General features: G+C 41.2%; 1 protein-coding gene across 7 annotated transcripts in view; it reads right to left on the reverse strand.

Annotated features, from left to right (window-relative positions):
• Positions 1-625: 625 nt before the first annotated feature.
• The window catches only part of PIEZO2 (piezo type mechanosensitive ion channel component 2), a 588882-nt gene continuing 563629 nt past the window's right edge, over positions 626-25878 (reverse strand). For all 7 annotated transcript variants that reach the window (XM_088019744.1, XM_028089342.2, XM_088019743.1 and 4 more), the window contains 9 exons: positions 15219-15377; positions 13026-13173; positions 9589-9777; positions 9156-9248; positions 7705-7877; positions 5761-5889; positions 4459-4538; positions 1702-1885; positions 626-878 (listed from right to left, as the gene is read on the reverse strand). In XM_088019744.1, the coding sequence (XP_087875870.1) occupies positions 626-878; positions 1702-1885; positions 4459-4538; positions 5761-5889; positions 7705-7877; positions 9156-9248; positions 9589-9777; positions 13026-13173; positions 15219-15377 (1408 nt within the window). The remainder of the gene's footprint in view (positions 879-1701; positions 1886-4458; positions 4539-5760; positions 5890-7704; positions 7878-9155; positions 9249-9588; positions 9778-13025; positions 13174-15218; positions 15378-25878) is intronic.

Consider the following 25878-nt stretch of genomic DNA (forward strand, 5'->3'; position numbering starts at 1 on the left):
AAAGATTTTTTTATTAGTCTTAGTTAAGATAAGGCAGTAAGAGTGTCACTAATGTTAACTTTTTGCTTAGAACGAGGCTTATCCTTCCTCTGGTATCTTCATGGGTCTTTGGCTCCCTTTCTTGTTTCCCCCTAGAAATCCATTCAGGAGTTTCAGCCTCCTATTGCTGTTGCATATTTTCGGGTGTGCTGAGGCCATCTGTTCTCCTCACAGCAGCTTCCCTGTGGTGACAGAGCACAGCGTTTGCCATTATAGGATCTCTTCAGGTCCCTGCGCAGAAAAACATGGGCGTCTTTCTTTCTTCCTTCTTCTTCTCTCCTGTTTCTCTGAGGGAAGAGACCCAGAAATGACTCCTTTGCATAGTCAATCAGAATGCAAGACACTGTTGACTAAAACATAAAACAAGTAGCCCTGATTTTTGGAGAAATGGAATTACAAATAACTTTTTCAACAGCGCCTTCATTTGCAAGGTAGCTTAGATTGCAAAAGGAAGTCAGGTCCTTTTGAACACCTGTCAGAAGAGAAACCATTTCCGTCCAACTAGAAATGCTTAGCTCTTATGAGAATATTGTGCTTTTTTAAAAATTCAAATGTTAACTTGATTTGCAGTCTGTGTCTTAATGTATCAATTTGTTTTTTCTCTAGTCCATTTGATCATGGTTTCTGGTGAGCGGTACAGGAATATTAATTTGGCATAGAGATCTTCCTCTAATTCCAGTTCCCCTGTCTCTCGAACTAAAAAAATATCTGTGCACAACTTCAGGATTCGATCCACATTTGGAAGCTCTTCAAACATGATGGAGTGAGAAATCCCACTGAAGAATTCACGGACAAACTTCCCAATCACAAGGACAACTGAAGCATATAATCCCATGATACTGAAAAAAAAAAAGTAGAAATTGTATCTACCAGTTAAATACAGTTAATAGAACACATCTAAGAGAAAAAAAAACAAACAGTATTTCCCTCCAATTCCATGAAGACATGATAAACTTATCAAAGCTTAAAGTTTTTCCCTTACAGAACCTATAAGACTTAAAAAATGAAAATTAAAAAAAAATCCCAATTCTGGAAATGACCAGTGTTAACAGTTTCATGGATGAACTTCAGGTAGTTTTACTGCATATATTATATAAAGAAACCACATACTATATTTGGTAGAAATGCCATTGTACTATGTACATTTTTCTGCACCTAGCTCTTTATTTTTATAAATACAATTTTGCATAGACAATTATTTTTTAACAGACGTTCTTGTCTTGTTGGGGATATATGTGTCCTAGCATTTAAGGATCAGAAAACTGTGAAACAGTAGCTTCAGGCCATTCGGGACATCGGACCATGTCCCAAACTGCGACGTCTGACTGAGGCCATGTCTGCTAAGGTCAGAAGACAATCTAAACAGGAAAGAGGTAACCTTACATCAATTTTTATGTTTAAACACTTAGTGGCCTCAAACATAACAGGAAGGGTGTAGAGTGAAGAAACTGGACATAGGACTTCTAGACCTGTCCTTAAGGGTGTTACTGACATCAGGCATTTTGACTTCATTTTTTAAAATGATGGGCCAGTGACCTATGAATTTTAAGGTTGCAGCTATTAAGTTCAAGGATTCTAGGAAGATACAAGGCTTCCCATCCTCAACTTTATATGATACAGAAGTAGACTCTTGTAACTGTTGACTGTAAAATAAGTTCTTACCCGTAGCCAGCCAAGAACCCCAGACTTGGGGGGCTGACTTTGTCATTGAAGACCACCAGTTCCAAGGCCTGGGCATGCTGATTGAATATTCTATTGCCAGTAAGGTTGAGAACCCACCACTCACTGTTAGATTTAGTTGTATTGTCTCTGGACAAAATGATGGTGATATTCATGAAATTATTTTCTGGAAGAGGAGAAAAATGAATTCAAGTTAGCATGAGACTATTAGGATTTAATGCACATAAACAGTCCTCAGATGGCAAAACCTAGTTACTACTGTCCATAGCGTATGGTGCCAGGATAAGTAGGACACAGGGACATGGTAACAATGTGAGTGGAGAAAGAAAAGTGGGCCCTAGGTGTACATAAAGTTTCTCCTTGTCACAAGACAAGTAGCTCACTGCTGCTGAGTGAGCATGGCAGACACATCACAGGAGAGAGGGAAGACCCATCACCTGAGTGTCTTTGCTGATAATTCCAAACAACTAGTTAGACATTTAAAAACCCAAATCACCGACTTTTTAGTCAATTGACTAATTCAATCTTGTTACCAGCATTTATTGCATGTCTTTGAGGAGGAAGACACCCTGTCAGGTGATAAGGGTTACAAAGTTGAGTACAGCATGATTCCATATCTCAACAGGAACAGGCCATGTATACAAGTGGGACTTAATGGGCATGTGGCAACCACTATAGGACCTGCACCAATGAGGCTGTTAGCATGGGGAGACTACATCTGCTTGGTAGGATCCAGGAGGGCTTCGCAGAGGAGACAGCTTCTGAGTTGAGTTTTGCAGAGTGAGAACTTCAGTAAGTGGAGATGGAGGGGGAGAGGAGGCTAGTTCAGGAAGGCTTGGTGGCATGAAGCTCAGTAAAATTCTGAAAATCCATGATGTGTGATTAATGATTGCTTTCGTTGGAGCACAGAGTCAATATAAAAGAATAGGAAAAGGGTGGAAAAAAGCTTGGGAGTTCTCTGAGCAAGTCTTTCTAAGAAAATACCACCCCTGTCAATGATAATAGGGCCTCCGTTGAGAGTCCTGGTGGTGGACTGTGAGGGCAGGGGCTGTGTCTGCATTATTTCCTGCTAAATTCCTGGATCAGAGGAACCTGGGACAGTGCCTTTAGACATGTCTAAATGAATGTCTATTTGATGGATGGATGGATGGATGGGTGGATGGGTGGATGTATGGACTGATGGAGAGTGAGGCAGGAAACTGGTAAAGATAAAGAAACCCTTACCCAGGACAAATGTGAACCACCCAGAATGCTCAGGAACAAAAAGAATCTTGGTTCTGAAGTCTAGAGAGTTCTGAGAGGGAACATCTGGCCCAGGTTTGAATCTAGTTTGTTCACATACTGGCTGTATAACCACTGCTGAGTAATTCACACCCTGAGCCTCAGTTTCCTCCTTTATAGATTGGTGATAGCCACCAACCTATGCTAAAGATCAGACATAACTCAGTAAAGATCATCAGAGAAGCTGTGGGGTTGGCAGGACCCAAGAGCACCAAGACCATGTGGTCTGGGCAAGAAGTCATTGGCTGGACCTCAAATGACTCACAGCCAATAGGCCTGTGTTTGCAGAGCACAGAACATGTGGCTGAGAAAGGGGAAAATAAGGGTGGGGAGGGGCTGGGAATCTGGGCACAAAGTGAGGCTGACCCTGGAGGGAGGAGCCCCATCTTCCTGAAGCTGAAAGGAAGGGGGGGCACTGGTGAAAATTTGAGACCCATTACCAGGGACAGGGAGGCAGCTGAAGGAGTGCCCTAGCAGGCTTGCAGGATCATCTGATGAGGTGCAGCAGTTGTGAAGGACCCACTGAGGGACAGAAGCATTTCAGAGGGAATGACTCATGGTTGAGCAATCTGTGCTCTTGGACTAAGCATTTCTAGAACTATTTGGACTGAAAGGGAAATACCAAAGTTCTCAATGCATCTCACAATTACCGTGTAAGACATATGTATTTTTGACTGTTGAGGAAGAAAAGCATAGAGATGTAGGACCCACCCATGCTTGTCTTCCAAACCTCTATCCTGCCTCTACTTCTGGTGATCTCAATGGGGGCTTCCAGTTGTTTACTTACATCTCATCAGACCACTGGAGCCTGGTCTCCGGTGCCTGATGCACTGCCTGGTGACCATGAGCGACCCACATTGACAAAGGAGTGAACATGATTTGGATAAAACTGCTTTGTCCTTCTACCTTTATCACATGTGCACATCTGCTCTGATCCAGGCAATTGATGAAGTCAAACAATGCTTAGTAATTAATGCTTAAGAATCCCCAAACGTCAACATCCTACCATCACTGTTGTTTTGGGTAAACACAGTCCCTAGAGACTAACATTGATACTTAACCATCCTTGGGCTGAATCAAGTAGATTTCCTCCTCCATTTTTATTATTCTTATTGTGGGGCTTTCATATTTAATATTGCATAAGGCCATTTTCTGCCAAAGAGATGGATGCTAATAGAAACAAGTAAACAGACTGATGAATCAGTAACCAAAGCTGCTAAATGTGGACTTAAGCTAATCATGTCCTATATCAATGAAAACCATGAAGAATATGGCTGCTGGTGCCTGATTGGATCCTTCTGGCTGGTGACTGCAGCTGGGAGTCTCATGCTTCCTGTAAGCCGTGTCTCACAGGGAAAGAAAACTGGAAAGCAGCTTGAGAAAGGCTGAGAATGCAAACTGTAGACACTGAATAAAAGGATTTTAAAAAGTTCTGAAACAATTCCTTCTCATCCTTACCAGACAAAAGTTGCTTTATGGGTTTTGAGTTCGAATCACTAGGTGCTTTCACATAATATGGGTAGATCTTCTCTATAGTCCTGTGTGTTAAGAAAAAAAGGGGGGAGAGTAATAGAGTTTTAGTTGTTTTATCCACATAAAACTGATTTTTTGTTGCTATTTTTGACCTCATCTCAAATAAATGATGGTGAGTCTTTATACTTCTACGCAATGTGATGTCATCACAATTTCTGGGTTCCATTATAATCAGAAATTTCTGAAGCCAAACAAATTCAGTTGTTCTATTCGAATACTTAGGTAAACTCTGTACATGAGCTAGTTAATGCCTTAAAAACCGCTACAGAGATTTCCCACATCTGCGACCATTTCTGAAGCCAGGAGCTGTCTTTCGTGCTGGCATCTAAGTCCTTACTCTATGGAGATACATAATTGTATCTATAATCAAGCAGACTGCATGAATCTATCTAGTGCCAGGAGTGAGGCCCAAGGAGACAACTGGTGGCCTGGACCTGTCCCTCCCTCTGCTGAGGACAAACTGAGTAACATGCGCAGGTCACTCTGTCCCTCTAGGTCTGTTCTCTCATGGGGAAATGATGGGGGAAGATCTGACAATCTTTGAGGTTCCTTCAACTTTAGTGATTAAAAAAGGCTGTCTTAGGGAACACATGTGAGGACTATATCATGGCTGTTCTTATACTCAACACATCAAAGTGGGGCCAGCACAGACTGGAGGTTAGAACTAGACACTGGCTGGTGAACGTCATTTAGCAGTTTTGCACCCATAGCATTTCCCCCTCCTCCTACTAGTTCTCATATTAGAATCTAAACATCCCAGCTTGGATTTGTTTGAAGTGGAGTACTTATATGGCAGGATAATATATTAAGATAGAGTCCCCCCCCCTGCCCAAATTTCCTTTTACCCCTTGTCTTCCCCACATCCCCCATCCATTAGCCAGGCATTCAATGAGCCCAAGTCAGGAGTAATAGTAGAAGGAGGGTCTCCCGGGGTCTTTCCCTGGCTTCTGCTGATTATGGTTAGATAATCAGCTTAGATAAGAACAAGGTTTGCTACCCAGAGACAAGATCAGGACTCCCGGGCCTATAGGTGGACAGAGAGTGAGAGTGAGAGGGTAGGAAGACAGAGCTGCTTTAATGCAACACAACGAGGCTTCCAAGTAGAGTTCACTTGAGTTACTGAAGAATGGAGAAAGTTGCATTTCTTGCATATGTGAATTTGCAAATGGAGATTTTGTACTAGATATAGCCATCTATTAAAGCTAATTAGCAGGAGGAATCACTTACACTGGTGTTCTTGAACTTTCTGTGTTGTTGCCGGCTATCATTTTAGCTATATTCTTACGTGTAATATTTTTAAGAGGAAAAGAAAGCTTATCCGTTGCTATTTCTGCTTTTGCACCCAGACTCATGTTTCTGTGAAGAAAGATAAAAGGGCTCGATGTCAGTGATTATTCAGAAGTCTGGAAGAGAGATTCAAAAATTCATCTGACTCTTCATTTTATTAATCTCACCAAGTCTTCATTGGGTCCACAACTGTCAACCCCAACCTTTTCTGTCCACCTCACCTTTACGTCCAGCTTCTTAGACAACCAAGTTAGTAAACCCCAGGGAGGTCACAAACACCTTTAAAACAGATGGCAGGTGAGGAGGCTGTCTGCTGACTAAAAGAGAAACCGTCTTGAGGCTTTGGTATGAATTTCTGCAACACTCTTTATATTAATCCAATGAGGTTAGTCTCCATGGTGACTAATAGAATGCATGTTTTTAAAAGAATGTTCAATCAAAAGTTGATCTTTAATGTTGTTAATTTTTTGGTAGCTCTTCAAAGAAAAGGCTAAAAAATAAATTTTTGGCAGTCTAGAATTTCATGTGAGGAACTTGGGATGTAAATTCTAAAGGAGAAAATAAGATTCAGGAAGGAGTTCTTTCAATTCTGAACAGCCCCCCTTTGAAATCTTTCTTTACTATTTCCTTGGAAATTCATTTTAGATTGGAGAAGCTTTCTTAGGTCCCTATCATGATTCTAGAAGCCAGGAATCATGGACCCAAATGCACCTATCACTTGACTTCCCAAATAAGCTTGCATAGAATCCTGAACCACAAGACTGTGATAACAAACAAACAAACACCAAGCCTTTCAACTACTTTATCGTGTCGAGGTTCCTCAAGTGCTTCACTAACACGATGGGTTTTTGAATGCAGGAAATTTTCCTAAGACATGCTCTTAGGAATGGATAAGGAAGATGTGGTGTGTGTGTATAGATATAGATATTACTCAGCCACCAAAAAGAATGAAATCTGGTCATTTGCAAAGATGTGGATAAAGCTAGAGAGTATTATGTTAAGCAAAACAAGTCAGTCAGAGAAAGACAAATACCATATGATTTCACTCATCTGTGGAATTTAAGAAACAAAACAAATGAGCAAAGGTGAAAAAAAAAGTGAGAAGGAGGCAAACCAAGGAACAGACTGTTAACTACAGAGAGCAAACTGTTGGTTATCAGAGGGGAGGTGGGTGGGGGATGGGTGAAGTAGGTGACGGGATTAAGGATTAGGGCACTTGTGATGAGCACCCGGTGTTGTATGGAAGTGCTAGAATCACTATATTGTACATCTGAAACTAATATCACACTGTATGTTAACTGGAATTTAAATAAAAACTTAAAAAAAAAAAAACAAAAGAGCAAAGTAGTGGCTGCATGCTGGCCATTGGCTCAGGTTGGGTGAGAAGGAGTCTCAGCTTTCCCCCTCTTGGGGCTACCAGGCTGCTCTCACACACCACGCATGGAGAAAAGATCTGTTAGGGTTTCCCCATGTTGGGGGGATGTAATGAGAATTGCGGTTTCCAAGGCTGCAAGTTCTTCATTTCTTCATAAGACCAAAATTCACCCTTTCAGGGAAATCTTACAGTCATCAGACTATTTCATTTTATAAGTCCTTACCCTTTTCCTTTTCACTTTACCTCTCTCTCTTGTTCACAAAACTCATTGCCAGCCTCTCTTTAGAGACTGAAGTTAGTAGGAAAAAGGAAAACTAAGAAGGTCTTATTTTTGCCAGATTCCCAGGCAGATCATTATTTAATAAACACAAAGGTTAGCTGTAGTATCAAAAAGCATGTCAACTAAAATCCACATCAATTGAATTTTTCTTTCCTTCTAGCCTCCCACCCCCACCCCGAGTTTGGATTGGGGGGAAGGGGGAAATCATACATGGAAAGACAGTAACTACCTCTGAATACTCCATGAAAAAACAACAGAGAAGCTACTATTGGGGTCCATGAGTTCCTCTATCATTTTCTGCTTACTGGGAGGGCTGATGGTCCACAAAGAATTTGAATTTCCTTCCAGTTCTGCTACTGTTATGTCTTCTTTTTCATAATTTTCCAGAAATTGCATAGCACCCTGTATGTGCACAAATACACATGCATAATTAGACCATATACATGGTGATGAATAAATAAAAGTGATTACTCTTCCTTTTAACTGACTGCAGAAAGAGGATTTCTTCTCTGGGAGGACAGTTTCTACAGTGGATGGCCTTGGTGCTCCGTGGTACTATTTTGTTCCCTTCTGCATTGGGATGGGCAGCCCCAGTCATACAGAGCAATCTCAGTACCAGCATAGGTATGGAATCATTCCAATTAATAAAGAAAAATCAACGGATTTGGTGTCATTTTTCCTCCCCACTAAGAAGGAAATTTATCAGCTCTTGGGGTGTTCTCTCTCATGAGACAGTCAAATTTAATCCACCCACAATATCGTGGTCCTACCTTCACAGCTGCATATCCCTTGAGATGAGTTTGGGCAGCGTGCATTATAGGCTGATAATTTCATAAAAGAGCTAAGCATCTGTCTGCCTGATCATTTTCTTTAAATAAGAAAGTATTATTTGTAAAGCAAATCTTAATTATGAAAAATCAATTTATCATATTATTGTAAGTTTGCAATGGAGAGAAAAGAATACATCAGCCACAACTTTGCCAACAGAATATTATCACCATTATATGCAGTAGGAAATCATTTAAAAAATAATAGCATATATTCTTCTTCATTTATGTTTTATCTTGAGAAATGTGCATGCCACGCATAGTCTTTGTAATGATTACCTTGTATTACAAAAGAAGTTGCTTGGAAAATATTCAGACAGCATAGCATGTAAATAAAATTAAAAGTGGTAGCCCCCTTCTCCCATGTCGACCACCCTAGAGAAGCCAGTGCCTATCAGATTCACTCGATACATTTGCCATAATTTATTCAACCAGTCCCTACTTGTTGAGCCCTCTGTTGCTTCCAACTTTTGTCAATACAGAGCATGCCATCACAAGCAGGTACCTGCATGGAGCTTTTCCAGTATTTTAAATTACTCCCTGAAGATAGATTCTCAGAGTAGATCTACTGATCAAACGGATCAGTATCTACCATAATTAAAATATAAAAGAGGACCTACATCTGTTGAGCTTACATTAAAATGTCCTGAATTAAAATTATGTTTATTGACACTTATATCCAACAATACAGACATAATGTCTCAGATTATCCAAGTGGCCACTGGCCACTGGTAATCCCTGAAGAGTCCTTCCCACCACTACAGGCCATGGCAGAACAGTGAATAAAATGACAAGCAGTAAGCTCACCTAGGTGAAATGTCTTCACAGACATCTACTATATGCATTTACTTACAGTGTCCCTAGAGAAAGCTTTCATAAATTTATTAAACTTTGGCTGATCCATAACTTTCAACTGGCTTTGCTGGGCACTCATTGTGAAAATGGGCTGGAAAACAAAGAAACAGTGATGTCAACACTCCCGAGGCTCGTCTCTGCATCCTGGGTTAAAAGAGAAATCTTTACACAGTATATCATCACCCACTGAGTACCCAATGGCAACTGGCCTCAGGGATCTCTTTTTGAAGTTATTACTCCGGTGCCCCACACCAGAACAGAACTACCCTTTCATTGTCTTCTGTGCTTTATCTCATATGTCACATATTTGCTGACCAGTTAAAATGCAGGGGGGAATCTGGCCGCAAGAGCTAACTGAACATCCTGTAGCTGGTGGTCAGGAAAGACACAGGCAGGGACATCAGACCTGGGGGGCGGTACACAACAGTTACCTGATACCCTCCCAGGGTAATTGTGACCGAGACGTCCAGGGGCTGGTTGATGACCCCCGCCACAGATTTGATCAAGGACATGAAGAGAAGGGGAAACCAGACAATGCAGATGAGCAGAACGATGATCATGCCTCCCATGCCGTACTTCACCACTTTCTTCTTCTTCTGCCCCCGGGGCTGTGGGTATCTCTGCAACAGATGAGTCACACAGGGCTCAGGCTCCTGGCACCAGAAACAGGCAGGGGGAGGACGTGTGCTCTTCCCACAGGACCCGACTGAGGCCTGATTGTGCTCTGCTCACTCTGAAGTAGGGAGAGCAAACTTGTCCGCACGAAGTTAGGTAGTGATGTGAAGCTGTAATGAGTTCCCAACACATCTCCACAGTGGTACCATGAGGGGACCAATGGGACCTGAGAGACCTTCTCCTTAAAACTGTTGTGTGTGTGTGGGGGGGGGGCACCTGGCTGGCTCAGTCCATTAAACATCTGCCTTCAGCTCAGGTCATGATCTCAAGGTCCTGGGATCGAGCCCCACATCGCACTCCCTGCTCTTGCAGAGTCTGCTTCTCCCTCTCCCTCTACCCCCTGCTCATGCTTGCTCTCTCTCTCTCTCAGATAAATAAATAAAATCTTTGAAAAAACAGTAAACTATGACTAGGACCGAGTGGCCTGCGTTTGTGAGTGTTCATATGCCAAGACTCTGCCTTTCAGGAAACTGTTCTGGCTTCATAAAGTGTATCCATAAAGCCCCTGGAGCACAGCGTATTCGACTCTGAATAATCCCCAAGAAAAAGTACTGTTAAAAGAAGCTTACTCTTCTGCTTCACACCAGACAAGAGATTGTCACTGGTAAAGTTTCAGTCTCCAATGGGACAGGGTAGAAATGAGTGCCAGGTTCGCTTGGATTCCCTTGACACTGACCTCCCAGATGCCTAAGTTCCTCTGGGTGGCTCAGGCGGTTAAGCATCTGCCTTCCACTCAGGTCATGATCTCAGGGTCCTGGGAGGCTTTTTATTTCTTGAAGATAAAATAACAATAATTGTAAACCTTTTGTGGGCAGGAGTGCCTAGTGTTGTAGGGCAGAGCGACACCGGCCTGCACAAGGAGGACGGGCAATGGGTGTCACCTCCTCACTATGTTATTAAGAAGGTTGCACGTGTTGGCTCAAAGGCAGTGAAAGGCTTGTAAGAGCCAACAGATGGGGCCAACACAGCTGCTCCCATGAAAAGTGGCCCTGTATCAACATGTGGCAGTCGTGTGAGCTCTGACTCAGAAACCCCCTCATAAGAGCTCCCCACCCATTCGTCCAGAGGAAGTAGTACCTCAGTTTCCAGTGCCCCCGGGGACAGGCCCTGGGTCTTGGGATGCAGTCCTTCTCCCTTGCTGTCAGCATAGAAGCTCATCTATTTTATGGAGAAGCTGGGCTATGTGGTGTGTGTTTGTTCACTGCCCATCTTTCTCCAGCTTTCCTGTAGGATGGCCGTTCCTCTCCCCCACTACTAACTTGTTCACCTCAGATTCCACACTTTCCAGCACCCCCTCACCCCTCCTCCTGGTTCCCATTGGGACCTTCTTCCTTTGGCTCTGATACTAAAAACTTTTGCTTTTCTTTTTTCTACTATTCTTTTCCTTAACACCTATAGAGGTTCAGATCCTCTCCATTCTGAAATTATCCTCTCAACTTGCCTCTCTCTTGAACTGATTCTCTTTTGGCCTTTCTCTTGCCTGTGCTTGGTCCCTCTGAAAGGGCAGCCACAGGATGACCCTGGGCAAGTGTGACCAGTGGTATCCAGCGCAAACTGCCCACATGCACAATTGTGAGCAAAGGAAATGGTTGTCATTTTTAAGCCACTAAGTTTGGGGCGCCTGGGTGGTTCAGTCGGTTAAGTGTCCAACTCTTGGTTTCAGCTCAGGTCATGATCTCAGGGTTGTGGGATAAAGCCCCGTGTTGGACTCTGTGCTTGGTGTGGAGCCTGCTTGGGAGTCTCTCTCTGCTTCACCTTCTGCCCCTCCCTGCCCTGTGCTTTCTCTCAAAAAAAAAAAAAAATCTCTCTCTCTCTCTCTCTCTCTCTCTCTCTCTCTCTATATATATATATATATATATATCTATATATATAGATCACTATGTTTGAGGTTGTTTGACTGCAGCAATAGACAACTGATAAGGTAACTGCTGAATGAATAGCTCCTGGAGCTAGAGGAGGACCCGCGCTTCCCAGCACGAAGGGTCCAGGATGTGAGTTCTCCTAGTGTCACTATGTGTACATGGACACCTCCTGAGGCAGCCAAGCTGTGATGGGGTAGCTTCGAGTGCTAGAAAATTCTTCATATGCCATTGAAACTTACCAGAGGTTTTGCCCACCTGTCTTAACTCTGTTATCTTGAGTCTTACAAATAAATTCAGACGTTTCCTCTATTTCCCAGTATTTCGAATAGTTACAAATAGCTATTGTTTTTGCCTCCTTCCATTTTTTTTCTACTTCAGACAGAATAATTCTTGGTTTTTCTTATTCTTCTTCATTCTTCATGATTTCCAGACCTTTTGGCACCATGACTGTTACCTTCAAAGTCCCTTAGAACAGCTCTCATATCTCTCATATTCTGTCATTTTAACAGCTTTTCTGCTCCTTAAAAAATCAGGACAAGCTCTTTGATTTTAAGTTTACTGCCAGCCCTATTTGCTTCACTCCGACAAACTCCATAAACACAGGGGCCACAGGTCAGTAGGCCCCTGACCGTGAAGCTGAAACTCCCAGAAGCAGCAACAGAACATACTAGAAAATATATAGACTAGAGGGAGCTTTTCCAAAGAGGGTATTATCGAGAAGAGAAAAAAAAAAGACACTTTATACCACCTCAGCTAATGCTTGTTGAGTGGTCCTATTGCTATTATACAACAGACTCCTGTTTCAGATGTTAAACTTTTGAAAAATCCAATAAATAACAGTAATTTCATCCATATTCAAATCTTAATAGTCAATCTAACAAAATAAGCAAATATTTGCACTTCAAATTCCTTTGCACAAAGATGTTATATTGTCCCATCGCTCATCAAAGAGTGAATCAGAGGGTGAGCCTGAATCCAAGCCACCTGACCTCACTTTTCTCTACCATACCACATTCCCTTCTGCTCCCAAATGAGCCATTTAAGCATTATTGGGTCACACAGCAATATATCATTTCTTCTTTTTAAAATAACTAAAATATACATTTGCCAAGAGGGGAACACATCTGGATGCTATTGCTGACTAAGGCATCAGCGAGTCCAAAATTCCCAAGTCCAGGGGGTGGAAACCAATGGGACACTTATAGGTCCTCACCGTTTTTGCCCCCTGCCCCCATTTGTTTGGCCACAAAACTTGCAGAGGTTCACATTAATCTTATAACCAGCCTGATGGAAGGGAAACAGAAAAGGATCAGGCATTTTTATTGGCTTACTTTTTCAGACTCCCGCCAACACTTCAGGATGAATATGTGAGCATAGATGTCCTCCACACAGATCCAGCTGGAGAGGCTCAAGGTCGTGTCTGTCCATACCCAGTCCATCACAGCCCTCAGCTCAGTCAAAAAGGGAACGAGGCGGAACCTGCCAGAAGCCACATCTTGTTAGATGGATAGTTGTGGGGTGGCCCCCATCACCCTCCCAACCCCAGGAGCTCATGTAGTTCCCTACTGTGTTAGCCCTATGACTCAGGAACAATTAATTCTCAGGGTGACCCTTATGGTAAAATGCAACTGGGAATTACAATCTCTTTCCATCATGAGTCAGTGTATAAATTATATTTCCATTCCCTTTTTTGATTTTTTTTCTTTTTGCTGATGGTCTTAACAAATTAACGTTTCCCTTTTTATTTATTTTTTATTCTTAAAAAATTTTTTTTTATTTATTTGAGGGAGAGAGAGTGAGAGAGAGAACAGGAGCATTTGGGGAGGGGCAGGGGAGCAGCAGAGGGAGAAGCAGGCTCCCCACTGAGCAGGGAGAACAATGCGGAGCTCAATCCCAGAACCCAGAGATCATGACTTGAGCTGAAGGCAGACTCTTAACCAACTGAGCCACCCAGGCGCCCCAGGATTCCCTTTTTAAATAAGTTTGAAGGTGTCCTCTCCAATTTTTCTCAACAAAGGTTTGTAGTTTTCATTGTACAAATCTTTTTGGTTAGATTTATTTCTAAGTATTTCATTGTTGTTGGTGCTGTTGTGAATGGGATAGCTTTCTTTGTTTTGTTTTTTTTTCCATGATATTTTGTTTTTAGCATATGGAAACACCACTGATTTCTGCATGTTGATTTTACTTCCTGCAACTTTACACTGAATTCATTGATTACTTCCAACAGTTTTCTGGTTGGGTCTTTAGGATTTTCTATATTTCTTCTGCAAAAAAACCCCTATAATTTTACTTTTTAAAACATTTGCTTATGAGAATCTATTGCTCTGAGGATTACAGAACATTGGGGTTTTGCTGCTGAATGAGCTAGGAAAAGTTATATAGCTGGTACGTGAAAGATGAGGGCAAATGAGAGCTGTCAGAGGGAGCAGGACATGTATTTGACCACACACAGTAGAGCCCACACCTGGTGGACTTAGTAGGTGCCTAAGTTTAATAAGATTCTGGCTTATCTTCTTGTATTTAGGAATGGGTTGGCCTGGGTTCCTCTTAGGTATGGAGACTATTCCTTGGGTTTATTTTTTTAATTGAAATTGAAATTTTATTTTTTATTTTTAAATATTTATTTATTTATTTATTTATATTATGTTCAATTAGCTGGCTAATTATTCCTTGTTTCTTGACTAACACAGAGCTTCTCTCTGGCTGGAGAACCTGGGTGGACCTCAGGGCCTTCACAGCAGCTTGGGTTACCACTCAGAAATTCTCCCCTAGGCCACTCGGCTCTGCCAAGTGAATGCTAATCCAACCCCTGGAAGAAGTATCAGGCCATCCACAGAACAACACTAAGTGACTCACTGAGCATGCTCAACACCTCTTCTGTGACTAAGTTACCATCCCTAGGTCTGGTACAACAGTGGAACCAGCAGTGCCATGAGCAGCCTGGCCTTTTATGCTGTGGTATAAATTCCAAGGGAACAGAGAGGAGATACTACCAAAGAAATCCTCACACAAAGAGCCAATATGCTTCATTTGAGTAGCTAACTCACTATCAGGAACAAGCAAGTCATGTGGCATTTAGGTTGACTCTAGGTGGAATAAAATGGCCCTCATCAATGGAGGAACTCATGGTCAACACAAAATCCCAAAGGTATTTTGAAACAGTCCAGATTCCAAATTTCTGTTCCACTGTGCCCAGAAATATATTAATACTTAAGGATCACATATCCATATTTTTCATCCTGAAATATTACCACAGTAATTATGCAGGATACAGCAATAGAAAATTAACCCATGTGTCTGATTCTAGAACAATATACTGGCCAGGTGTGTGGCAATTATCCAGAGAAAGGTATTTAAAGGGGCATATCTGTCTTTTGCCAAACATCGCTCAGAGTTCCGTGATGATCCATATTGCTACGTCAGCATTCTGCACCCTCCTGTTCTTCCCAAGGAAACCAAATGCGTTTCTATTGCCAGTCTCCCCTCCATCAGTGACTGTGACAATTCAGAGTGTCCTTCCTTACCCTTGAAACAAGAAGAGGTTGACATAATTATAGCTCTTGGTGAGGAAGTTTCCAAGGACTCGCGTTGGATAGCCACAACGGATTTGGTAGGCAGACAACCCGAAGTAAACACATTTCACAAAGTACCAAAGCTGAGCAACCAGGTTCTGGCTGAACTTCCTAAAATGTAAAAACACAGAAAAGTGAAATAATGGAATATTCTTCGGGTACAACAGCACACCAGTGTAGGATTAAAAAAAAAAGAAAAGCCTAATTGTCCCTCTGGTGCTTAGAGTGCATTCAGCCCACTGTAAGGAATCCTCTGCACATAGTAGATTACTTCAAAGACAAAGAGTAGGGTAAGAATATCTAATAATTAAAAAAAATATAAATGGTGCCTCCTATGTATTAGTGCATAATTCAGTTGTTTCAGCCATAATTAAACTTATTTATTTATTTTTAAATTTTTTATTGTTATGTTAATCACCATACATTACATCATTAGTTCTTGATGTAGAGTTCCATGATTCATTGATTGTGCATAACACCCAGTGCTCCATGCAGAATGTGCCCTCCTTAATACCCAACACCAGGCTAACCCATCCCCCCACCCCCCCCAGAACCCTCAGTTTGTTTTTCAGAGTCCATCATCTCTCATGGTTCGTCTCCACCTCCGACTTACTCCCCTTCATTTTTCCCCTCCTGCTATCTTCTTCTTTTTCTTTTTTCTTAACATATCTTGCATTATTTGTTTCAGAAGTACAGATCTGTGATTCAACAGTCTTGCACAATTCACAGCGCTCACAATAGCACAACCCTACCCAGTGCCTATCACCCACCCACCCCATCCCTCCCACCCCCACCACTCAGCAACACTCAGTTGGTTTCCTGAGATTAAGAATTCCTCATATCAGTGAGGTCATATGATACATGTCTTTCTCTGATTGACTTACTTCACTCAGCATAACACCCTCCAGTTCCATCCACGTCGTTGCAAATGGCAAGATCTCATTCCTTTTGATGGCTGCATAATATTCCATTGTGTATATATACCACCTCTTCCTTATCCATTCATCTGTCGATGGACATCTTGGCTCTTTCCACAGTTTGGCTATTGTGGACATTGCTGCTATAAACATTAGGGTGCATGTACCCCTTCGGATCCCTACATTTACATCTTTGTGGTAAATACCCAGTAGTGCAATTGCTGGATCGTATGGTAGCTCTATTTTCAACTGTTTGAGGAACCTCCATACTGTTTTCCAGAGTGGTTGCACCAGCTTGCATTCCCACCAACAGTGTAGGAGGGTTCCCCTTTCTCCGCATCCCCGCCAGCATCTGTCGTTTCCTGACTTGTTAATTTTAGCCATTCTGACTGGTGTGAGGTGGTATCTCATGGAGGTTTTGATTTGGATTTCCTTGATGCCGAGCAATGTTGAGCACTTTTTCATGTGTCTGTTGGCCATTTGGATGTCTTCTTTGGAAAAATGTCTGTTCATGTCTTCTGCCAATTGCTTGATTGGATTATTTGTTCTTTGGGTGTTGAGTTTGATAAGTTCTTTATACATTTTGGATACTAGCCCTTTATCTGATATGTCATTTGCAAATATCTTCTCCCATTCTGTCAGTTGTCTTTTGGTTTTGGGGATTGTTTCTTTTGCTGTGCAAAAGCTTTTTATCTTGATGAAATCCCAATAGTTCATTTTTGCCCTGGCTTCCCTTGCTTTTGGCGATGTTTCTGGGAAGAAGTTGCTGCAGCTGAGGTCGAAGAGGTAGCTACCTGTGTTCTCCTTTAGGATTTGGATGGACTCCTGTCTCACGTTGAGGTCTTTCAACCATTTGGAGTCTATTTTTGTGTGTGGTGTAAAGAAATGGTCCAGTTTCATTCTTCTGCATGTGGCTGTCCAATGTTCCCAACACCATTTGTTGAAGAGACTGTCTTTTTTCCATTGGACATTCTTTCCTGCTTTGTCGAAGATCAGTTGACCATAGAGTTGAGGGTCCATTTCTGGGCTCTCGATTCTGTTCCATTGATCTATGTGTCTGTTTTTGTGCCAGTACCATACCGTCTTGATGATGACAGCTTTGTAATAGAGCTGGAAGTCTGGAATTGTGATGCCGCCAGCTTTGCTTTCCTTTTTCAGTATTCCTCTGGCTATTCGGGGTCTCTTCTGGTTCCATACAAATTTTAGGATTCTTTGTTCCATTTCTTTGAAAAAAGTGGATGGTATTTTGATGGGGATTGCATTGAATGTGTAGATTGCTCTAGGTAGCACTGACATCTTCACAATGTTTGTTCTTCCAATCCATGAGCATGGAACGTTTTTCCATTTCTTTGTGTCTTCTTCAATTTCTTTCATGAGTATTTTATAGTTTTCTGAGTACAGATCCCTTGCCTCTTTGGTTAAATTTATTCCCAGGTATCTTATGGTTTTGGGTGCAATTGTAAATGGGATCGACTCCTTGATTTGTCTCTCTTCTGTCTTGTTGTTGGTGTCTAGGAATGCCACTGATTTCTGTGCATTGATTTTATATCCTGCTACTTGACTGAATTCCTGTATGAGTTCTAGCAGTTTTGGAGTGGAGTCTTTTGGGTTTTCCACATACAGTATCATATCATCTGCAGAGAGTGAGAGTTTGACTCTTCTTTGCCCATTTGGATGCCTTTGATTTCTTTTTGTTGTCTGATTGCTGTGGCTAGGACTTCTAATACTATGTTGAATAGCAGTGGTGATAGTGGACATCCCTGCCGCATTCCCGACCTTAGGGGAAAAGCTCTCAGCTTTTCCCCATTAAGAATGATATTTCCTGTAGGTTTTTCATAGATGGCTTTTATGATATTGAGGTATGTACCCTCTATCCCTATTCTCTGAAGAGTTTTGATCAAGAAAAGATGCTGTACTTTGTCAAATGCTTTTTCGGCATCTATTGAGAGGATCATATGATTCTTGTTCTTTCTTTTGTTAATGTATTGTATCACGTTGATGGATTTGCGGGTGTTGAACCAGACTTGCAGCCCAGGGATAACTCCCACTTGGTCATGGTGAATAATCCTTTTAATGTACTGTTGGATCCTATTGGCTAGTATTTTGGTGAGAATTTTTGCATCCATGTTCATGAAGGATATTGGTCTGTAATTCTCCTTTTTGATGGGGTCTTTGTCTGGTTTTGGGGTCAAGGAAATGGTGGCCTCATAAAATGAGTTTGGAAGTTGTCCTTCCATTTCTATTTTTTGGAACAGTTTCAGGAGAATAGGTATTAATTCTTCTTGAAATGTCTGATAGAATTCCCCTGGGAAGCCATCTGGCCCTGGGCTTTTGTTTGTTGGGAGATTTTGGATGACTGCTTCAATTTCCTTCGTGGTTATAGGTCTGTTCAGGTTTTCTATTTCTTCCTGGTTCAATTTTGGTAGTTGATACATCTCTAGGAATGCAACCATTTCTTCTAGGTTATCTGATTTGCTGGCGTAGAGTTGCTCATAATATGTTCTTGTAATTGTTTGTATTTCTTTGGTGTTGGTTGTGATCTCTCCTCTTTCATTCATGATTTTGTTGATTTGGGTTCTTTCTCTTTTCTTTTTGATCAGTCTGGCCAGGGGTTTGTCAATCTTGTTAATTCTTTCAAAGAACCAGCTCCTAGTTTCGTTGATCTGTTCTACTGTTCTTTTGGTTTCTATTTCATTGATTTCTGCTCTGATCCTTATTATTTCTCTTCTCCTGCTGGGTTTAGGCTTTATTTGCTGTTCTTTCTCCTGCTCCTTTAGGTGTAGGGTTAGGTTGTGTATTTGAGACCTTTCTTGTTTCTTGAGAAAGGCTTGTATTGCTCTATACTTTCCTCTCAGGACTGCCTTTGCTGTATTCCAGAGATTTTGAACAGTTGTGTTTTCATTTTCATTGGTTTCCCTGAATTTTTTAATTCTTCTTTAATTTCCTGGTTGACCCATTCATTCCTTAGTAGGATGCTCTTTAGCCTCCATGTCTTTGAGTTCTTTCTGACTTTCCTCTTGTGATTGAGTTCTAGTTTCAAATCATTGTGGTCTGAAAATATGCAAGGTATAATCCCAATCTTTTGGTACCTGTTGAGACCTGATTTGTGACCTAGGATGTGATCAATTCTGGAGAATGTTTCATGGGCACTAGAGAAGAATGTGTATTCTGTTGGTTTGGGATGGAATGTTCTGAATATGTCTGTGAAGTCCATTTGGTCCAGTGTGTCATTTAAAGTCTTTATTTCCCTGTTGATCTTTTGTTTAGATGATCTGTCCATTTCAGTCAGGGGGGTGTTAAAGTCCCCCACTATTATTGTATTGCTGTCAATGTGTTTCTTCGCTTTTGTTATTAATTGCCTTATATAATTGGCTGCTCCCATGTTTGGGGCATAGATATTTACAATTGTTAGATCTTTTCATTGGATAGACCCTTAAGTAGGATATAGTGTCCTTCCTCATCTCTTATTACAGTCTTTGTTTTAAAATCTAATTTGTCTGATATAAGGATTGCCACCTCAGCTTTCTTTTGGTACCCATTAGCATGGTAAATGGTTTTCCACCCCCTCACTTTCAATCTGGGGGTCTCTTTGGGTCTAAAATGAGTCTCTTGCAGACAGCATATTGATGGGTCTTGTTTTTTAATCCAATCTGAATGCCTGTTTCTTTTGATTGGGGCATTTAGCCCATTTACATTCAGGGTAACTATTGAAAGGTATGAATTTAGTGCCATTGTATTGCCTGTAAGGTGACCGTTACTGTATATTGTCTCTGTTTCTTTCTGATCTGTGCTGCTTTTAGTCTCTCTCTTTGCTTAGAGGACCCCTTTCAATATTTCTTGGAGGGCTGGTTTTTGTGTTTGCAAATTCCTTTAGTTTTTGTTTGTCCTGGAAGATTTTTATCTCTCCTTCAATTTTCAATGACAGCCTAGCTGGATATAGTATTCTTGGCTGCATATTTTTCTCGTTTAGTGCTCTGAAGATATCATGCCAGTCCTTTCTGGCCTGCCAGGTCTCTGTGGATAGGTCTGTTGCCAGTCTAATGTTTCTACCATTGTAGGTTACATATCTATTCTCCTGAGCTGCTTTCAGGATTTTCTCTTTGTCTCTGAGACTCATAAGTTTTACTATTAGATGTCGGCGTGTTGACCTATTTTTTTTGATTTTGAGAGGGGTTCTCTGTGCCTCCTGGATTTTGATACCTGTTTCCTTCCTCACATTAGGGAAGTTCTCTGCTATTATTTGCTCCAATATAGCTTCTGCCCCTCTCTCTCTTTCTTCTTCTTCTGGGATCCCAATTATTCTAATGTTGTTTCGTCTTATCGTATCGCTTATCTCTCGAGTTCTGCCCTCGTGATTCTGTAGTTGTTTCTCTCTCTTTTTCTCAGCCTCTTTATTTTCTATCATTTGGTCTTCTATATTGCTGATTCTCTCTTCTGCCTCATTTATCCTATCATTTAGTGCCCCCATTTTTGATTGCACCTCATTAATAGCCTTTATGATTTCAACTTGGTTAGATTTTAGTTCTTTTATTTCTCCAGAAAGGGTTTCTCTAATAATTTCCATGCTTTTTTCAAGCCCAGCTAGTATCTTTAAAGTCATGATTCTGAACTCTAGGTCCGACATCGTACTAATGTCCGTATTGAGTAGATCCCTGGCTGATGGTACTAACTCTTGTTCTTTTTGCTGAGGTAATTTGTCTTGTCATTTTGTCCAGAGGAGAACAGATGAATGAGAGAACAAAATGCTAACAGGTTAACAACGTCCCCAGCAATTATACTCTATGCAAATCAGAAAAGACCTGAAACCAGGGGAAAAGAAGGGAAAGAAAGAAAAAAGAAAGAAAAAAAAACAAAAAGAAAAAGATTAAAAACTAAAACAGAACAATACAAAAAAACCCGAATATGATCAAATATGATCAGGTTAGTGCATAGATCAGTGCCACACACTAGATTTTGGGCATATTTTGGTCTGTTAGAAAAAAGTGCCTCCTAAAATTTTAAAGGAAGAAAGACTTATAAATGTACAAAATAAGGGTTGATACAATGGATGGAAGATGACTGTAAAGATGAAAATTATAAAAGATTTTATAAAAGGAATTGATACGATAAGAAGTTGTTTGAAAAAAGAAAGAAGATTTTTTTAAAAAATGGGAGAGAATGTGATCAGCAGGAGACTAGAACAAAGCCCTACACTAGTGATTTAGGGTATATTGTGATCTGTTAGAAGAAACTGTATCTCAAAATTTTAAAGAGAGAACAACTTATATATATATATGCCAAAAATAAGGGTAACTCCTATGAAGGGATAAAATATGACTCTAAAAATGAAAAATAAAAAATGTTTTTTTAAAAAAGGGATTGATAAGATGTTGGTTGAAAAAGGGAAAAAGAGAAATTAAAAAAAACAGTTAAAAAAATTAACTTTGAAAAACTAATGAATCATGGTAAAAAAAGCCATGAATTCTATGTGCAGTATTCCCCGAGTGCTGGAGTTCTCCCGTTCTCCTTGATCAGTAAACTTGGTCTTGGCTTGCTGGCTGTTCGTGCTGATCCTCTGGGGCAGGGACCTGTTGCCGTGGTTCCCAAATGTCTTTGCTGGAGGCGGAATTGCCCCGCCCTTGTCGGTCCGGGCTAAGCAAGCTGCTTGGGTTTGCTCTCAGGAGCTTTTGTTCCCTGCAAGCTCTCGGTACAGCTTTGGAGGATGACAGTGAAAATGGCAGTCTCCCAATCTCCGCCCCAGAGGAGCCAAGAACTCGGGGCTCCGCTCCCCAGAGAAAAGCAGCCAGTCACTCCCGTGTTCCCGGTCTCCGGCCGCACTCCGTGCTCACCCAGCCTGTGACCGAGCATTTTATCTCTGGCACCCGACCCCGTGTGGAGTCTCCAAACCCAGCAGATCCCTGAGGTGTGCTCCCGCGCCGCTCCACCCGGGGGAGGAAGGGGAGTCTCCCCGGCTCTGCCGCTTGTTGGGTCCCTGCTGGAGGAGCAGTGGCCCGACTGTGTCGCCAATCACAGTTTATGGCAACCCCGAGCTGAGAGCCCGCGCCTTGGCTCCGTCTCTGCAGCCAGCTTCCCTGCTCCAATACCTGGGAGCTCTGCCGCACTCAGGCACCCCCGGTCCTTCTGTGACCCCAAGGGTCCTGAGGCCACACTGTCCCGCGAGGGTTCCACCCCCCGCTTAGCCACTGGAGCGACGTCCCTCCGCGGAGCCAACTTCTAAAAGTTCTGATTTTGTGCTCCGCGGCTCTATCACTTGCCAGAAGCGGCCGACGGAGGCCCCCTCCCCCGCCGTCTATCCTCCCGAATATCGCCTCGGATTCACTTCTCCGCACGTCCTACCTTCCAGTAAGTGGTCGCTTTTCTGTTCAGAGAGTTGTTGCTATTCTTTTCTTCGATCTCCTGTTGAGTTCGTAGGTGTTCAGAATGGTTTGATCCCTATTCAGCTGAATTCCTGAGACCAGACGAAATCCAGGTCTCCAACTCCTCCGCCATCTTGCTCCGCCCCCCTAAACTTATTTATTTTTAAGCAAATTTACTAATATTTTCTCACAATGTGAAAGATGCTCCTATCATGATCCAAATTAAAGCTCATCAAAAAATGCATTGTTTTACTTCAAATGATCCATAATTTGGAAGATATAGGAGAGAGTATTCTGAGAAGTGAATTCCCTCCTCCCCACTTTTTTTTTTTTTTTTTGCTATACATCTATAAAGATAGGTCATGGATTAACAGTTTCAACACCCAGATTTGGGTTCCAGTTGTGTTTACAAGCTATAGCATTTGTTCATCAAGACATCATGCTCAAGACATCCGTGGCTTTATTTGAAGATTTTTCCCTATCTCTGAAAATCTATGATTTCATGTGTCTCCAGCAATAGAAACCATAGTCCCTTCTCCTGGTGAATAATTAACGAAGAGACCCACAGTGCTGGACAGTTCATAAATGCTAGCATAAATTGGAGGAAAAACTTGGTGGAGCTAAATTTCACACCAGAATAAAAATCTGGAACCATTTTCAAAGGATGGTGAGCCACAGGACCATTTTTAACTTTGGATAAATGCAGAACTCTGCAAGAGTCTTAAACATGGTCAATACATTTTTAAAAGGAAATAAAAAATAAGACATATGGCTCAGCAAGACCTAGTTATCATCTTTCCTGGGTTTAAAATTAAGAGCAATACTTAAAAGTTTTTTACACATGCAATGTATTATTCTTTATATTTTGGATTTGTCTTGTTAACTTTTAATTTTGACATTAGAAGGAGATATGTGTTATTTTTTAAGTGAAAATAGCTCTTTAGTTGACCAGATCTAAGAACCATCCAGGAACACACGGACCTTTGTGTCTCAGGGCCTAGGAACCTCTATGTAGATCTCAATACCTAGAAATCTCAAAAATATTGCTTATAAGTGTCTCTACTATAGAGATACCAGCTTTGGTATTTCAGGTCCTAATAAATTACATATATTTGACCATGATCTAGCACTTGACAAGTTATGAATAAATAAATACTTTCCAGAGAGCCAATATCAACTATCCCTTCCTTCTCCTTTTCTAGGGACTGTTTCTATTGGTACAACAGTAGGAAAAAACATTCTTTTAGCTCTTCAGGGACATGCCCTTGGATTTTACAAATAATTTATACAAAAACTGCATGAGGAAAAATTCTGTATTTATCAAAATTATAATCAAAGACATAAAACTGTGCTGTCTTCTAGCCCTTATAAAAGGACCAACCCATATTGTGATGAGCACCGGGTGTTGTATGTTAAGTGTTGAATCACTAAATTGTATACCTAAAAGTAATATTACATTGTATGTTAAATAACTGGAATTTAAATAAAAACTTAAAAACAAACAAACAAATATTTCCCTTCCTACAACCTTAACGTGAATCAACTTGGAATAAGTCATAGTTAATCTGTAGTTACTGAAGTAATCATGTTAAATCTAATTAGGGACATTAAGGTTGTCCCATATTAGAAGACTCTTTTCTTTGGTGGTCTTTCCATGTTTTATTGCTGGAGGCTGGAGTCATGTCTTACTCATTTCTCCATCCCCCACACAACACCTGCCACACAGTGCTTTGTAGACTGTCAGCAACCACTGAAAGTTTGTAGACTAAATCACGTGCACATACACAGAAAAAGCCATTTATCAGATTAATTATTCAAAACACCAGAGCTTCTTGATGCTCAATATTATAACCGGTAGCCATAAATTTTTTCTGTATAGTTTAAAACTCCTAATCTGTTCCTTCCCTTATTCTTTTCCTGTTTTGAAAAATATTTAGACAATATGACTATTAATGAATATTTTCTTTTGCACAATAATGAATTAAGTTTTCAGTAACAGTATCTGAAGGAGAAAAAATGAATTTGGGATGTTAATAAATAATGGCAGCATGGCTTGAAATGTCATGAAAGTATGCTGTCACTGACATACTGGCAATGAAGACTCAAGGCTCACCAATCCTAACATCTTGAATTAAATATCCAAAAATAAAGATAGGGTAATCCACTGCATTAGGAATGGTTGTTTAGGTGAGGCTCAAATGTGAGGTCCAGTGAGACAGACATGATCTCTGTGGCCATTTTAAAAAAATGTTTATAGCAGCTTACACATGCAGTGTGATCGTAATTGCCAAAGAAGTATAAACTACCCAAATGTCCTTCAACTTTTCTATATTTAAACACTCTTCAGTACATTTATACAATAGAATACTACTGACCAACAAAAAGTAAATAAGTACTGACACATGCAACGACATGGATGAATATCAAATACGTTACGCCAAGTAGAAACAGCCAGCCTCAAAAGCCATAGAATGTGTGATTCCATTTATATGACATTCTGGGAAAGGCAACATTGTAGGAACAGAAAATGGATGTACCAGAAGATAGAGGTGAAGGAGAAGGGTCCAACAGAGGGTACAGGAGAGTTTCTGGGTGATGGAACTGTTCAATATCTTTTTAACTTTTTTATTATTTTAAAGATTGAGATATTTTTGGCATATAACATTATATTAGTTTTAGATGTACAACTGCAACCAAACTTTTCAGTATTTATCATAGTGTCTCAATCCCTGGAAGCCATTGTGTGGTCCTTCCCACATGGGGCCAGGTCCCTGCTTTATGCACAGGGGAGTCATGGCCCTTTTCACCTGGTCTACTGCCCTGGACATAGCAGGTGCTCAATAAATGAAAAACTGACTTGAATACACATGATTGTAAATCACAAAAGAAGTTTTCATTCATTCAGTCATTATAACAAACATTCCAGCTCTGTTTGGTTTGGAAGGTACTACTGCCTAATTACTGTTACTTTTCGTGGCAAAGAAGACTTTATAGTTGAGATTGGGTTAAGGTCCTTGAGGTAGGAAGAGCGCCTGGGTTATCCAGGTGGGCTGAATCTAATCAACGAACACTTAGAGGGAGAAATCTCAGCTGTGGTCAGAGGCAGCCACGATGGTGGAGCAATAGGCAGAGTGGCGCAATGAGGAGAGGACCCCACACACTGATGGTGGCTTTGAAGGCTAAGGTGGAGTCATGAGCCAAGGAAGGCTGGCACCTCCAGGAACTGGAAAAGGAAAGGAAAGGGATTCTCCCCCAAAGCCTTTAGAAAGAACCGCAGCCCTGCCAACACCTTGATTTTAGTCCAGTGAGACCTGTGTCAGACGCCTGAACTACATAACA

Source organism: Eumetopias jubatus, unplaced genomic scaffold, assembly GCF_037043125.1.
Source record: "Eumetopias jubatus isolate StellerSeaLion01/CBP00866 unplaced genomic scaffold, mEumJub1_p1.0 scaffold_16, whole genome shotgun sequence".
NCBI lineage: Eukaryota > Metazoa > Chordata > Mammalia > Carnivora > Otariidae > Eumetopias > Eumetopias jubatus.